The 16,343-nt window shown below is 34.4% G+C and overlaps 1 protein-coding gene and 1 long non-coding RNA gene across 6 annotated transcripts in view; one reads left to right on the top strand and one right to left on the bottom strand.

Annotated features, from left to right (window-relative positions):
* LOC143225616 (paired box protein Pax-1-like) overlaps positions 1-16,343 on the bottom strand; it is a 68,067-nt gene that overhangs the window by 19,128 nt on the left and 32,596 nt on the right. Inside the window, exon 2 of one of the 5 annotated variants that reach the window (XM_076455374.1) lies at positions 14,197-14,274. The exons of the other annotated variants lie outside the window; for them this stretch is intronic. Coding sequence (XP_076311489.1) covers positions 14,197-14,212 — 16 coding nt within the window. The 5' untranslated portion in view covers positions 14,213-14,274. The remainder of the gene's footprint in view (positions 1-14,196; positions 14,275-16,343) is intronic. 5 annotated transcript variants of the gene reach the window in all.
* Positions 4,039-16,343, top strand: part of LOC143225618 (uncharacterized) — a 32,158-nt gene continuing 19,853 nt past the window's right edge. The window contains exon 1 of the long non-coding RNA XR_013013956.1: positions 4,039-4,203. This is a non-coding gene — a long non-coding RNA (uncharacterized LOC143225618). The remainder of the gene's footprint in view (positions 4,204-16,343) is intronic.

Raw genomic sequence — 16,343 nt, forward strand, 5'->3', positions numbered from 1 at the left:
TTACAAAACTTTTCTGTAATCATAATAAAGAACAGACAAAAAAAGAACTGAACAGGGCAACGAACATCACATAATACGAGCGATTTTTTTAAATAAATGAACATAAATCAAGATAAATAAGTTATTTAGACTTATTCTCACTGAATATGTTCAGAAAGTGTTTGTTTTAGCTTTACCACAACGTTATTTTAACTTTATAGCCTGTGTTTAGGGTGGTCACAGCTCGAGACTACACTGTCTGAGAAAATACTCCTTCTGAGGATGTGCCTTCCCATTTATTTTCCGTCATTTTAAAATCAGATACTGTTCTAGAACAGTTCGAATAGAGTTCACCAGGTAAATTAATAGAGAAGTATGTTTTAACGTTGAAGTTTCTTTAATGTACAAGTAATAAATGTAATTAATAAGATTAAAGTAAAACCTAACAGTTGAATTGTTAAAATAAATAATTAACTTTGCCATTGGTTATGACTGTTATGTTGACACTTTATTGTTTACTAAAGTTCAATTTATTTTTTATTTTTTTATTTTTGTAGACAAACTAGAGGCAAGAGAACGACTCCAGTTAGAAGAATTGAGTGATATTTCATGACTAAATAAAAACCTGAGCTCTTGGCCAACTCTTGGGTACTATTACATCTGTTCCAAACTGGTGCTGGAATGCGAAAATTCTTATGTTTCCGAAAAGACCAAATACTGTTACATCACATTGGAAACGAGAGCTTTATATTTGTTTTAGAGTAAGAGAAATAAGCAGTCAAAAATTGTGAACGTGTTCAATATACAAAGCATATAATATAGTAAACAAAGAAGTACCAGAACGAAAACAAATCCATGGTTTTGTTATATATGTGAATTAATATTTGTACGAATATCTTTCGATAACTGTTAGGTGAGTTGCTTTCCACATACACTAGGTCGAAACTGACGCTTCAGGATCTAGAGGCACGTGGAAAGTTTCAGATGAGGAAATTCCATAGTGGTCTAACACTCAGCATCTATATTAATAGCTTTTCCTGACAGCTGGGGCTGGAATCCAACTCATGGTAGGGAGCTATTTACAATGAATTTTAAAATAACATACCACATTAAAGAACCTTTTATATTTGTTATGAAGGGCAATCCAACGAGAAATACACCATAGATTTCTTATAGGAATAATATAATACACTATAAAGTGTTTGAATAACCATATTTTACAGTTGATAGAAGACACGTAGAAGTTTAAAATTGACATTATTAAAAACCAAATGTTCTAAATGACACTGTTGCAAGCAAAGTGCTCTATCTCAATGATGTAGTTTTGTGTCATGGATATATGATATTCTTCCCATCAGTAGGGTTTCTCTCACTGGATCATTCAGACAGTGTTAAGCACATTGCTGTTTTAATCATTTATGCTCTCTCTTCTCAAGCATCAAAGTGAGTAAATAATTGATAAATTGACTAAAGCAGTATTTTAAGATTTTAACCACGACGCAAATAAAGTTTATTTACTTCAAAAACAAATTTTAATTGGTGGACAATATGTGTAATAATAAATCTAACCGAAAAACATGTAATAATTTTAAACATAGAGACGCATTATTGCAGTTTGCTTAATAGGACTCGTAAATGTACAAAATATATTAGTTTCCATGTAAAAAATTTCTAGACTGTTGTTTCACGAAGTAAACATCTTACACACCTTGTAAAGTGATAGAAATGAGTGACATCGCTTGTAAAAACAAAACGTAGAGACGTTTGACTATATAATTTGATATGGGCAAAAAAACAGAAAAGTCAGAATAATGGAGTCAATCATATAAAGATGTGATATTAAAAAGAAAGACCACAGTTATGCAAAATAGTGAAAGATAGGGAAAGCTTGGCTGCACTTCTGTCATGTAAGCTGTAGCACTGCCAATATTGTGATCGTCCGAATAGTTCATCGAAATAGTATTTTAAATATTTTCTCAATAGAACTTTATAACATGTTTTCTTTTATAGCCATGACTAAGTCACAAGTAATGTCTGTAAATATCGTAGCAAAACGTTTGGATTTCATGTTGCTTACTTTTTATTACATGATAATCGAAAACACTATGCCTTGGTAAAAAAGTAGCCCAAGAGTTGGCGGTGGGTGGTGATGACTAGCTTCCTTCCCTCTAGTCTTACACTGCTAAATTAGGGACGACTACTATAGATAGTTCTCGTGTAGCTTTGTACGAAAATTCAAAAGAAACAAACAAACCCTTTTTATTTGACTTTTCCTTTTTTTTTAACTTTATATTTACCGGCTTTACTTTCATATGCAACTTGGCTCTTTTCTTGATATCACATATATACGGCTGTCCTGTTTATCCTAACGTGGTTGTTTTGATCAGACATAATAATGCAAAAAGGAATAATTTATATTCAGTACCTTGGCCAAATCTTACAGAAAATGCGACATAACTTTCAGACATATTATCTAAAAGTACTTATCATTTTAACACGAACGGCACATTTACACGCACATGGCCTGAACTGATAAATCATCAGGCATTCTCGTCTACAGCTGAAAGTGTGAGATGTATTCAGCGTAATCACGTCTCGGACAACTGATTCTCAGATACGCAGCCCGATAAACAAACAGGCTCACACTTAAATTTAAAGACAATACTCTTATGAAAATATTTTCATGCTTTAAGTTAACATATACAATAACCAAATAATGTGAAGTGTATTTTTCATTATGTCATAGTCGTATACGTATAAAAAACTTTTTACACGGTCTTATTCTTTTAAACTGAGACTGAACAAACAACAATATTGTTACTTATAACATAATTCTAAATTAGGAATATCGTGTTTAATTAATGTTTCTTATAGAAATATAAAAGTCTGTTTCCAGTCCTAAGCTCTAACTGATTTCAAGATTTCTTATTCCCGATTGCTACAGATAAGCTAAAACCGGCGTCAAAAGAATAGTGACTTTAGTGCACAGTAAAGTGCTTTTTGCATTTAATACATGAGTAGTACATTCTGCACATTTGAACTAATGTTTAACGAGCATTCATAAAAATAACTTTGGACACCTGCTACGAGATAAAATAGTTATTTTATTTGTTTATCTACGAACCAACCCAACCTAACCCATGTGGCATCTGAATATTTAGTGAACTACCCTGATCCATCCTAATTTAAGTTTGCCTTTAAAATGTCATGTCTGGATAGTCAATATAAATTTGATTTTATATGTGGTACCTGGATGTTCTTTAAACTGATCTAATTCATTATAATTGAAGATTACATTTATTGTGTGGTATCTAGATACACAGTGAATTACTTTAATCCATATTGATTACCCTAGCTGTACAGTACGGTGCCTGAATATTCTCTGAACTAACCTAATCTACTCTGATTTAATTTATTATTTACAGTGTGGTGATTGTGTATTCGGAGAACTAGCCTTCCATTATAATTTACTTTTGCGTTTACAGCACGATATTTACATAACCTGTGAATGAACTAACCTGACCCAATGTAATCTTTGTTTGTGTTTACAATATGGTGTCTGGAGGTCCCCCCTGTATTAACCTAATCCATTCTCATTTGAGTTTTGTGTTCAAAGTGTGTTATTCGTACTTTATTTTCAGCAAGCTACTGTTCTGAGTTGAACTGTAACTATTATTATAATAGTTGAAGTGTTGTTATGTTCATACGAACATACAAGTGTATAAACACAATATTCATTGTTTACGAATTGATCACAAAATTTTTCACAATGCAGTAAAGCAAGACTGAACTTTTCGGAGTAGAGCTTCCATCCAGTCTTAGCATGCGTAACACGTTATTCTGTGTAATGTAACATAATCGTGGTAACGTTATTTCAGAAACAAATACGAATCATGTTTTTTTACCCCCTCTTGTCTTGCAACTAAAACAAAAAAAGCAAAACGGGCCATTCATCAGTATTAATTAGCATTTTCCTTTGCGGCGAGGCAGATAAATGAGGGTTTTGTCTCTAGTATTAGACGCTTATGTTAGTCAGGACTTGGCAGTTGATAGCCGGGAAGGGTTTTTCAAGATCACTTTTCTCGAGGCAGGCGAGTCAAGCACATGGTAGACTTGGGTCGTAGCAGGTCAACGAAGAAGTTGACAGGACGGATTCTGCACATAACAGAAACTAAAGGACTGTAACATCGCTATGTTCAAAATTCTCTTCTTCGTTCTCAGCTGGTATGTAAACTTTTTCTGTTCTCTTTTCGTTTTTTCCTTTTTTTTTTCTTTGTCAGAAGAAATTTTAAAACAGGTCAAAATAATTAGAATTAAAAGCGATATTGGCAGATTTGACCGTTAGGTGTCACTTTAAACTCACAGTACAAACTCTTCACTCTCTCGTAAAGTAGGTTAGGTTTAACCTCACTTAAATTACTTTTTCTTAAAAACATTTTGAAGATTTAATGTGACACAAGATACACATAACTTTCGGTGAAATGTTCTTGCTCTGAGACCACAAAGATTTCTTAAAACTTGGACCATTATTATAAGACACTGGAAGAGCGAAATATTCTGACATAAAATATCGATCTTAGATATGGAGATGTAGGAAGTTTGTTTCTTTGTTTAAAATGTTCTAAGTTCTGAGTACTTAACCGTCCCTTACTGCAAACTGACAGACCAGAAGGAAGGCAACTAGACAACAGCACCTACTGCCAACATTAGGGCTACTCTTGTTTGGCCGAATAGCGAGATTTGATCTTCACTCGTGTAGTGCACCCATGACATTAAAGTGTAGAACTTTTTTTCAGCAGTGAGATGCGAATCAGGGATCATCAGATTCTCAGTCAATCTTCAGCTGAAAGTCTCAAATGAGACGAGACTAATGACTGCTTTCGTAAACGTCTATTAAACTCCTTCGTTCAACGAATCAACACAACACTCGTACAATATGAACCTGCTAAAGCTAATGGACCTTAGGGCTGTCAACTCGCAATTTGCAGGCAGCAGGATTGATACCAATCACTGAATATGCTCTCCTTTTCAGCTGTTGGAATGTTATAATGCTTTACTCAGTCCCACTAATCATTGTTTAAAAGTAAACCAAAAGTTAGCGGTGTGTGTGTGCGGTGTTGACTAGCTGCCTTCCCTTTGTTATTTCACTTCAAAATTAGGATTGGCTAGTAAAGACAGCTGTTAAGTAACTTTGGGCGATAGACAACAAATAAACGAATCAAGACAAGGTGTTTACAAACGTTGTCCGTAGCTTTACACAGTTATTTGATCATGTTCATAATAATGTAACAAAATTTTTGCTTTTCTTGTTCCCAATTGCTTATGCTTAAAGTAAATGAAAAAGACCTATTTTCTTTTCAAACTTTGCTTTTATGACCTGGGAGCGTATAACAAAAACATTATGGGAGACTATATTTGGGGGCTCATACGTGAAAGTGATTTACATTACAGACGAAAATCTCGAAAAACTACTCACTTCTAAACATCTTTCTTCATTTTTGTATAACTTTAGTATAAATACATGTAAATCTTGATTCATGTGTAGTTTTATTTAGACCTTATGTAAATGAAAATGTGCAAATTTGCCTGTTTTTACATAGAAAACAGGTTAATTTCTAAATTTCATTATTCAGGTCACAAAAGCACAATTTGAAGGGAATAATGGCCATTTTCTGTACTTTTACAACATAAGCAGTTAATAAATAACACATACTATCCAGGAACAAAATTTGTGTTACATAGTGTTATCATAGAAGATCATGTTTAACTCTCCAACCGTACAGTTACCGTTTAATGAACCTCAGTGTTCTCTCCAGTAGCAGTTCGTCAAATATTCAATAACCCACTTTCTTCCCAGTTCTGCTTTATTTCGGAAGGGTTCGCTAGGATCCTCTATTTAAAATCCTTAAGACTTGAATCCTGATTTTCCTATTTAAATATCCTCATAGAAAGATTTCCAAAAGTGTAAGTTCAGGTTAGCGAGCATATAGCTGCAGAAAACCGCGTGTTTTACTAAAATATTAAATTTATCTAAATTATCGGTTCTTTCTCTAACCTGTCTAATCACTAATTCACCAAATAAACTGCCCCTATCAACAAGGACGTCCACCAGTATTCTGCTGAATTATATCGTAATTAATAATTATAAGAAGCAAATCGCCCATTCTAAAACAAATAACAAAAAACAGCATAAAAATGACGTCTGACGAGAGCCAGATGGTGTTTATTTAAATTAGGGATTCCTCGAGTGATCAGGTGTCAAAACTTAAGAATTAACCAAAGGGGCTATCACTATCAAATAGGACTATTCACCCGCAAGAAAGCCCTGTTTATTCTTGGTAGTGTCAAAACGCAGATAGGGGAGGACGGTTGAGAACTTAACTCACACTTGTCTCAGTAGCTGTTACCCTGCACATGGACGAAATCCTAGTCACCTAACAGAGTTTCTGTTTAGGCTTACTGGAAGCGAGTATACTGTCGAAAACTAGTACTGCTTGGATTACAGTTGACACATAACCCAACGGTGTGTTTGTTTACTTATGTTAGTGTTCGCTCATTTATAATAACTAGACGAAAACCTTTCTGTCGCCGCTAGATGTCAAGTCATACGTGTTGGTGTCGCTGTTGAATATCGATATAGTTGAAGCGGTAAATACGTTTACATACAAGACTGGATCCGGTCAAAATTCAGTATAGTTAAATTTAGCAACAAAGTTTAAAAACAGCTTCACGGTTTTGGAAAGCACGCGCTCCCAATGAGTGCTTTGTTAAGAGTAAGAAGAGTATATAACCCATTTGTAAACATTTCACTAATCATAAATCCCCCGTGGGTTACCGGTAAATTCACGGACTTTCAATACTGAATTGCATGATTTTGTTCCCCATGGTTGATATAGCAGATAATTCAATGTGGCTTTTACACTAAGTACCACACAAATCACCTGCACTATGTTATTCTAATTGTACTTAGACGGTTATTTGTTTCAATTTCGCGCAAAGCTGCACGAGGGCTATCTGCGCTGCCGTCCCTAATTTAGTAGTGTAACACCTAGAGGGAAGACAGCTAGTCATCACCACCCACCCCTAACTTTTAGGCTACTCTTTTAACAACAAATAGTGGGATTGATCGTACATTATAATGCCCCCACAGCTGAAAGGAGGAGCATGTTTGGTGTAACGGGAATTCGAACTCGCGACCCTCATATTTCGAGTCGAGTGCCCTAACCACCTAGTCTTGCCATGTCATATTTAGAGACGTTTTAATAAGTATAATACAATTACTAAATCACTAAAGAAAAATAGACAATCCTTGCAATTAATTTCTTATCTCTTTTAAAATTAAGCTTTTTCCAAGACATTCGTTTTTACAATAAAGAACAAACTTATGTATCTTACTATCTTTTAATATGTCTTTTATAGAAATAAGAGTTTGTTCAGAATTTTTAATGTTACAGCTGTGGTAAAACACAACCATTATAATGTCAATCACTCATTCAATTAATGTTTATAAATACGGTGTGAGATGTAAGATATCAGTCGTATAACCAATATTATACATGGGATGGCCACTTCATTTGGATTTACTTCCTTTTTCATACTTGGACATGGCCTGAGCTACATGTGGAAATTAGAGTGATCACATGATGTGTCAGGTGATCCATACAACACTGGGACAAACATGTTTGTAGTCAGGCTTAGAGATATGGTGAAAGATAAAGTGTTGTAGAGTTCAGATGAAGTATCCTACTGGGCACACATTTAGCAGGCGAATCAGTGGCAAACACAGTTTCATTGGTGGGCTCTTCGAAGATATTGGTCATTCAACTTTATTAGCAATGGAAAAAGTTGAATAAAATATTTATTGCGAGAGAGAATTGTGACCGCGATTGCATAATGAGAGAAACTGGAGAGTAAAGTCCAACCATTATCAAACAGTGATACCAACAGGCAAACACTCCGTGCATGGGTTACACCGATTGGCAGACATATCTCGCGAAAAACGGTGCAACGAATGGACTATAGATGTGAGAAATCATTACATAAATAACTGAATTCGGTTATTAGCAAGAAGAAAATCGCCTTTAGTGGTGTGAGGAGCACAGGCATTGACCTTATAAGAAGTGACGAAAGATATGTGGTACAATAAATCATTTTTTACCTTTATTTGCACAGATGGAACAAAAAAATTTGGCAAAATCCACACAAAAAAACTCTTTTTCGCCCTCTTGTGTAGTCCCGAATATCCAGATTTCTAGTATTGAAATATTGGCTTGGAGTATGTGAATTTGGCGTAATATGTTCCCTTCGGTGATAGGACAAATGTCACTTCTTTCCGCAGGATATTTTCTGATCGAATGCATCCAGCAATACTTCATTATATCCCGATGGGGGCAGCTATTTCCGAAATAACAATGTTTCCATCCACAATGTCAAAATCGCACTTGCGTAGTTTGTGGAACACGACGGAGGTTTCAGGCATCTTCTATGGCCACTACAATCTCCAGATCTAAATTCACTTGAGCATCTGTAGAATGAGCTTGAGAAAAATATTCGCCATCTCTTGTCTCTCCTTACCTCATTCCACGAATAAGATATCATATTAATAACTGAACGGCAGGAAAAACCACTTCTAGCGTGTTCCAACATCTTGCGGATTTTGTCACAGTTATATTAGATATAGTTCCTAATAACGTGGTCATCTTGTGTATTTACTGTCTCAAACAGCTTATTCTAGACTACCTTTTGAAGTTAGTCACATACTTTAGATACGTAATTCAAATTTTTCACGAACTACGAATAGGTCTAAAAATAAAAAGGCATCTTATTGTTATATCCGTAGAGAGTCATCGGAAAATTGAAGCCAACCAATCACAGAAGGTTGTTGCGAATTGGATCCATAAGATTCAACATTTTATTAGCATGATGTGGAACTGCTTCCATTACCTACGTCACACGGACAACCGTTATTTGTGGATATTGGTACATAGCACTCGTAGAGGTACAGACTACAAGACTGAATCAGATGTAAAGAACACTTCCAGTGGGGTAATATCATTTTAGAGATGAGTTGTTTGATTTTATAGCCGAACAACAGACATATATTGAATTTAATTTTTTTCTGGAACCAGATATATTGCGTTTTAGTAAAGAAATCTGGTAGTGGTGGAAGTATGGTCTGAGCAACAATAAGCATTGTTAACCTACCAATTTTTGCATCCTGCAAAATGGTAATATTGATATTACACATCATAAGCACCACATCCTACAACCCTTATGCTAACAAAAACTAATGGATCAACTCCAGATTTAGCTAAATTGGTTGACGAATTCCTTGAAAACATTGAGTCAATGGAATGGTCTTCAAACTCATCCTATCTAACATCTATGGGATTCTTTTCGAAGATGCATCACATTCCATCAAGTGATTCCAAACATAATAAAAAAATCTTAAAAGCAGTTCCTTCATATTAGTGGTCGAGGATCACTTTCTGATTCGAAGCTTGCAACATCTGTATTAAACAATCTTCGTTGAGGCTTCTGATTGTCATAATTCATATTGAACTGTAAATCATGTAAGTCATGTCTACCAAATGTTATTTTATGGGCGCATAATAAACAACAGATCACTGACGTTTACGATGACTGAACATGCTTAAAAGCATTAATAGATGATAGTGACTGGCATTATAAATGGTTTTTGTCATGTTACATAGAATAGATTATTTTTTAGCAGTGTATCGCAAAAACTCGGGGAATACTTCTAGTCCCCATGAAAATGCGATCACACTAAAATTTCGCAAAATTTCTTGAAAGATGCGTCATAGAAACATGCTATCGAATTCTTCAAACATTTATAAAGAAAAGTCAATGTTTATTTCTCATGTCTACTTCAATAGCCATTTAGAAGTAATTATAACTTGTAGAAACGCTATGCATTTCTTAATGATCCGCTATGTGCGCCACCAAAGTAGAATTATTTTTCTCTCTCTGACTAGATAGCATTTTTGTTATTAGAGTGAATCAAGGGATGCGCTTCGTTGCTAAAAAAATATATAAAATAGCGTTACAGAAATAAATCTATTTCTGGAAATATCCTGGGAATAAAACGGCTTCTGATGAAATATCTGCCGCAGAATTATTAAACCTTTTGCTGCACCATTCACGGGAATCTAATAAATACAGTAGCATTCTCGTTGGTAACTGACATGAATGTGGGCGTTGCACGAAAATGTACTGTGACTAATAATCCTAAGACTAATTTTCAGTTTCATTCTTCCCTGCAAGTTCTGCCAGTAGTTCATCATGCTTCTGTGGTCGTCTGGTTCCTCAAAATTCACGCAAGGGATTGTGGTATTTAACTGATAGCCCTGTTGTACTTGTTTATCAGAACCGTACAAGAGACTGACTTCAGCACATTCTCCTGTCAGTTTAAGAAGTTGAATCTGAAGTTTGAAACAGCCTTTCTCATCTATGACATAATATCCTTCTTTCTTTCTTTTCTTGGCCTTCTTTGCTACAAATAACAAAAACAAAAGTAGTTCCTACGTTGAACGGACTAATTTTACAACGCCTTTTCTCCAGAAAACCAATAGAACAGTGTACAAACGCCATATTACACCATCTTGTCAATATTCAGGAGACTTTCTTAAAGATTTTTGCATCAGTTCTTTCTGTTAAAAATTTAGAACTTTATGTGCACACAACAGTTTCGCCCTCTATCTTTTTATTTCAATACTGATTTCTTTTTTCTATCGAAGTCTAAAATCTACAATTTAAGAAATTCCTGTGCCATCTATTTATAACAGCCAATTAGTGTAGGGAAGTTTCTTTGTCGACATGCCAATAAACATTTGTAATGTTAGCGCCTTCGGGCATGAAAGATGTTGCGAACATAGTAAAAACTGGACAACCAAATCAATCAGTTTTAATTTCTTTAACACAACACACATTTGTTTCACAAATATCCAGTCTTTTCAACATATAACTTTTCATACAAACACAAAAGAAAAAAGTCAGAACTTTAACTTCTTACCAACACAGAACCGTTTTCTAATACAAGCTACATGCCTAAATTAGCAAGATGACCTAAACATACCACCTTTTTTATTCTGCTCTATTGCCCACAGAATACTATGTTCACTAGTTTTTTCATCATACAATACAGCTACGTATGTAGGATCGGTAATCAAGGTCACCACAGCAAATAGTCCTGTACCTATATTCACTAATCTTATTCATCATAGAACACAGTTACTTATCTGTGTTCATTAGACTTCTTCATTATAGAATACATCCACGTATCTAGATGGTTTCGGTACTCATTGTCACCAAAAAAAAACAGCAATATACTTATTTTCACTGACTTAGATCGTCACAGCAAATAGCGATGCTCGTGTTTGTACACTACTTCATAGATCACAACATTTAGACATGGTTGTACAATATTTCACAGATCACAACATTTAGACATGGTTGTAAGTTCCTTTATTTTATTCAACAAGAAATTTTGAAAAGAATTTGCCTCCATCGGTTTTTATCCACCATAGAATTCAACCATGTTTATGTGCGTACTTCCATCAAAATACCAATAGCATAATATGATATTATCTCATTTGTGTTACGTACAACATAATATAACTGTGTGTGCGTTCATCAGTCTTGTATACCACGTAACATAACCATGAGTTTGTGTTTCTATTGGTCGTATTTACCACAGAATATAGAGGCATATCCCCATTGGCCATTTTTCGAAGGCTAGGAAATCGGTGATAGCGTGTAAAGCAAACACCAAACGTGCTTTGTAAGTTATATTATTTAGTTTATTCTGAAAACTACGCTACATCTATTATATCCAGTGTTTAAGAGGCCTTTCGCCAAATAAAACACGAAGCAAAAAAAACAGTAACAATAAAAAACACTCGATTAGTCGTTATTTATAATATCAGTATTCATGAATAACAAGCCCAGCATGACCAGATGGTTGAGGCACTCGACTCGTAATCTGAAGGTCGCGGAGTCAAATCCCCATCGCACCAAACATGCTCGCCCTATCAACCGTGGGAGCGTTATAATACGATGGTCAATCCCACTATTTGTTGTAAAAGAGTAGCTAAAGAGTTGGCAGAGGGTGGTGATAACTAGCTGCCTTCCCTCTAGTCTTAAACTGCTAAATTAGGAAAGGCTAGCGCAGATAGCCCTCGTGTAGCTTTGTGCTAAATTCGAAACAAACCAAACCATGAATAACAACTGTTATGGTGTGAACTAGATTAAGTAAATAATTAATTATTATAAATTTTATTGAAGTCACTGGTAAATTTAGATTTCTTGTTACGAATTAATAACATATTATTATTACTTATCTTTATCATCAGGTATTCGTTTATTTATTATTATTTTCTGTGAATTAACTTTACTGTTATTCAACAAAACTGGCGGTCCAGTAAGCTTATTCTTGAAACGAGTCAAATAACCACAGCGCCAGCAACAACAAAGATCTGCATAAGTGATTATACGAAATTATAAGTGTTAGTTTCGTTAACAGTACTGATTAAAATGTTTAATATATATTTATATATCTTTATTATTTTTATTATATACATTTATTATTACGAGGACTGGTTTGAATTGTTAGCTTAGCGTAGGCCTTTAAATCTCCTTAGCTGACGAAATCTTGTGAAATATTAATGGGATTACTGACAAATACATCATTAACAGCAGGAGTAACCTACTAATTAATCAAAGTATTTTACTCATAAAGGTAAGAAAGGGTCAGTGAATAGGTTAACGTTTAGCTCTTACCAATATAGATAACTTGCTTTGATAGGAGATTAGCGGCAATTATAAAGCACGTGACGTAATTGTGTGTGTGTGTGTGTGTGTATATACGCGTGCGTGCGCATTTATGAACATTATCAATCACAAAATGTGTGTCAAATTAATAGTGTATTTCACATAATATAATTTTGTGTCTGCGTCAAATAGTCTTCACATAATATCACTACTCGTACGCTAATTAACCTTATCCAAGGCAGAACTACGTGTGTGTTCATTATTATTAAACAGCTTATAACAATAATCGTGTGTACCAATTAGTTTTAACCAACGTATAATGTAACCACGTGTGTGTGTTCATTAGTATTAAACATCATATAATATAAATACTTGTATTTTCAATAATATTAACCAGCATATAATATAACCACATGCATGTTCATTGGTTTTAACCAGCATATAACCATGCGTGTGTTCACTAGTCTTAAGCAGAAAATAGTATATTTGTATTCGTTAGTCTTAACCAGAATATAACGACGTGTATGTTCATTAGTGTTAACCAGCAAGTATTTATCCATCTTTGAAATTCAGCATGTTGGTCTTGTCCATCGCACATTATATATATATATATATATTTTTTTTTTAATCAGGGATTTTCAAAATTCACTTATACGATATAGCAGATCGTCGCTTGCAGTCTTTTAGTGTTTAACCTTAACACGTTGTACTATATTCCTATCTGATAATTAGAAAATATGAGCATGTAAAAAAAAACCCAAAAAACATTAATTCAAATAAACCGTAAATAAGAAGATACATTAATTACGAAAAACGAAAGACTAGTTTAATAATTTATAAACATGTTAACAAAATGACGATGTTTATGGAAAATTCAGGAAAAAAGAAGTTTCCATTGATGGTAACGCCTGTAAAAATAGCTTCAACAAAAATACAAAATGATAATAGTTTCTATCCAAATCAGAATAAAATAGCGTAAAAATGTATGTTTATGACTTTTACGTAATGAAACTTCCTTCTTCCCACCTTGAATTATTCTGGTACCTTTTTTATATGTGATATTATTTCCACTGATAAGCTCCAGGGCTTATAAGGCTAAAATTCCGGGTTCGATAACCGCGACAACAGCAAAGATGGGGTCTGCACAAACAACAAGTCAACGACAATTTAAGAGATCACTAAGTAACATGCTGTGATTTGATTTTTATTCGGATTTTAACAAATGTGGCAATCAGTAAGAGATGAAATAATTAACACCCGTATTCATAATTCTAATCAGTGATGACGAGAAAACCCTCTTGTAGGGAAAAATATATATGTAAAAATGGCTGGTTTGGGTTGAAAAATATTTTTATGTAGAGAAGCGAACAACGTTTCGACCTTCCTTGGTCATCGTCAGGTTCACAAAAAAAGAAAGAGGTAACTAACCGATAGCTGACCACATGGTTGAAGGAGGTTGTGCAGATTCAAAGAACACGAAAAGTCACCTTCACACGTTTTCGATCACTGCAAATCAAATAAACACAACATAACCATAGAAAACACTCAAACACTAAATAAAGAAACAAACATATACAAACGCAAAATTAAAGAAGCTTTACTTATACAACAACTCAAGCCCAAAATAAAGGAACACCTTTATACCTATACGAAAAAATATATTCAAACATCTAAGCACATCCTCTACATTCCTACACTCAGTTACACAGCCGCCTTTAAACATGTGGTCAGCTATCGGTCAGTTACCTCCTTCTTTCTTTGTGAACCTGACGATGACCGAAGAAGGTCGAAACGTTGTTTGCTCCTCTACATAAAAAAATTTTCTGAACCCAAACGAGCCGTTTTTACATAAATCTGTTTATTGTTTTTACATGTATATTATTCACAATTCTGTTTTTATCCGTACAAATATCTTCTTCTTTCCTTACTTTAACAGAATTTTTTCTTCTAAATTCAGTTACGGCTTAAAAAGTTGGCCTCGAATGATTTCTGAAAGTTAACCTTCTAAACTGATAGCGTGTCAGTTACTTAGAGCCACATACACACATCTAAACAAAAATACCGTGAGCATAGCAATTAATCTTACTAATTACTTCTAAAGTTTCTTATTTATTTAACATAAAAAAATTAGTGTTTTCACCCAAATTCTGTAACAGCAAAGCACATAATTTTTTTAAAATGATGAAATACGTTAGCCACACTAATAGTGAACGATACATAAAAACGTCAATATTTGGAGGGTCGACGTGCTATGGTTTGCGCCCCATTACCGCGAAAAACCTTTCGCACTTGAAGCCATAAACGTGCTTCAAGAATAACGATGTAATCTCATCATTCGATTGGAGTTGACTACGACTAGTGCTGTTGACAAGGTGCTTCTTTCCAGTCTGTCCCTACGGATTGACATTGCTAAAATCAAAGGTTCAATTCCCCTTTGTGGACTCAGTAAATAGTCCGATGCGGCTTTGCTATAACAAAACACACACACACCCTTCCAGTCTCTCAGTTCAAAAATATAGATGTCCCTGTGTTGCTATGCCCGAAATTCTAAAACATAGAAGCTGACGAACCTGTTCTATTATTTCTACTAACTTCAATATTACTCGTTAATGTAAGGACCAGCAATAGTGTCAAACACTAAAGAAAGAAAAAGACAAATGCCACCTCTTCTGTTAGTAAGTGTGGTCTATTAGTAAATGTGATCTGTTACCAAGTGTGATCTATTAGTAAATGCGGTTTGTTTACAAGTATGATCTATTAGTAAATGTGGTCTGTTACCAAGTGTGATCTATCAGTAAATTTGGTCTGTTACCAAGTGTGATATATTAGTAAATATAGTCTGTTAGCAAGTATGATCTATTAGTAAATGTTGCCTGTTAGCAAGTATGATCTATTGGTAAACGTGGTCTGTTACCAAGTGTGGTCTATTAGTAAATGCGGTTTCTTACCAAGTATGATCTGTTAGTAAATGTGGTCTGTTACCGAGTGTGATCTATTAGTAAATGCGGTTTGTTTACAAGTATGATCTATTAGTAAATGTGGTCTGTTACCAAGTGTGATCTATCAGTAAATTTGGTCTGTTACCAAGTGTGATATATTAGTAAATATAGTCTGTTAGCAAGTATGATCTATTAGTAAATGTTGCCTGTTAGCAAGTATGATCTATTGGTAAATGTGGTCTGTTACCAAGTGTGGTCTATTAGTAAATGCGGTTTCTTACCAAGTATGATCTGTTAGTAAATGTGGTCTGTTACCAAGTGTGGTCTATTAGTAAATATGGTCTGTTAGCAAGTATGATCTATTAGTAAATGTGGTCTGTTACCGAGTGTGATCTATTAGTAAATGCAGTTTGTTACCAAGTGTGATCTATCAGTAAATTTGGTCTGTTACCAAGTGTGATATATTAGTAAATATAGTCTGTTAGCAAGTATGATCTATTAGTAAATGTTGCCTGTTAGCAAGTATGATCTATTGGTAAATGTGGTCTGTTAGCAAGTGTGGTTTATTAGCAAATGTTATCTGTTGTGTAACAAATTTACCGTTACGCGTTTATTTTAATACCTACGCTTGTTATC

This window comes from Tachypleus tridentatus, chromosome 9, assembly GCF_004210375.1.
Source record: "Tachypleus tridentatus isolate NWPU-2018 chromosome 9, ASM421037v1, whole genome shotgun sequence".
Classification (NCBI taxonomy): domain Eukaryota; kingdom Metazoa; phylum Arthropoda; class Merostomata; order Xiphosura; family Limulidae; genus Tachypleus; species Tachypleus tridentatus.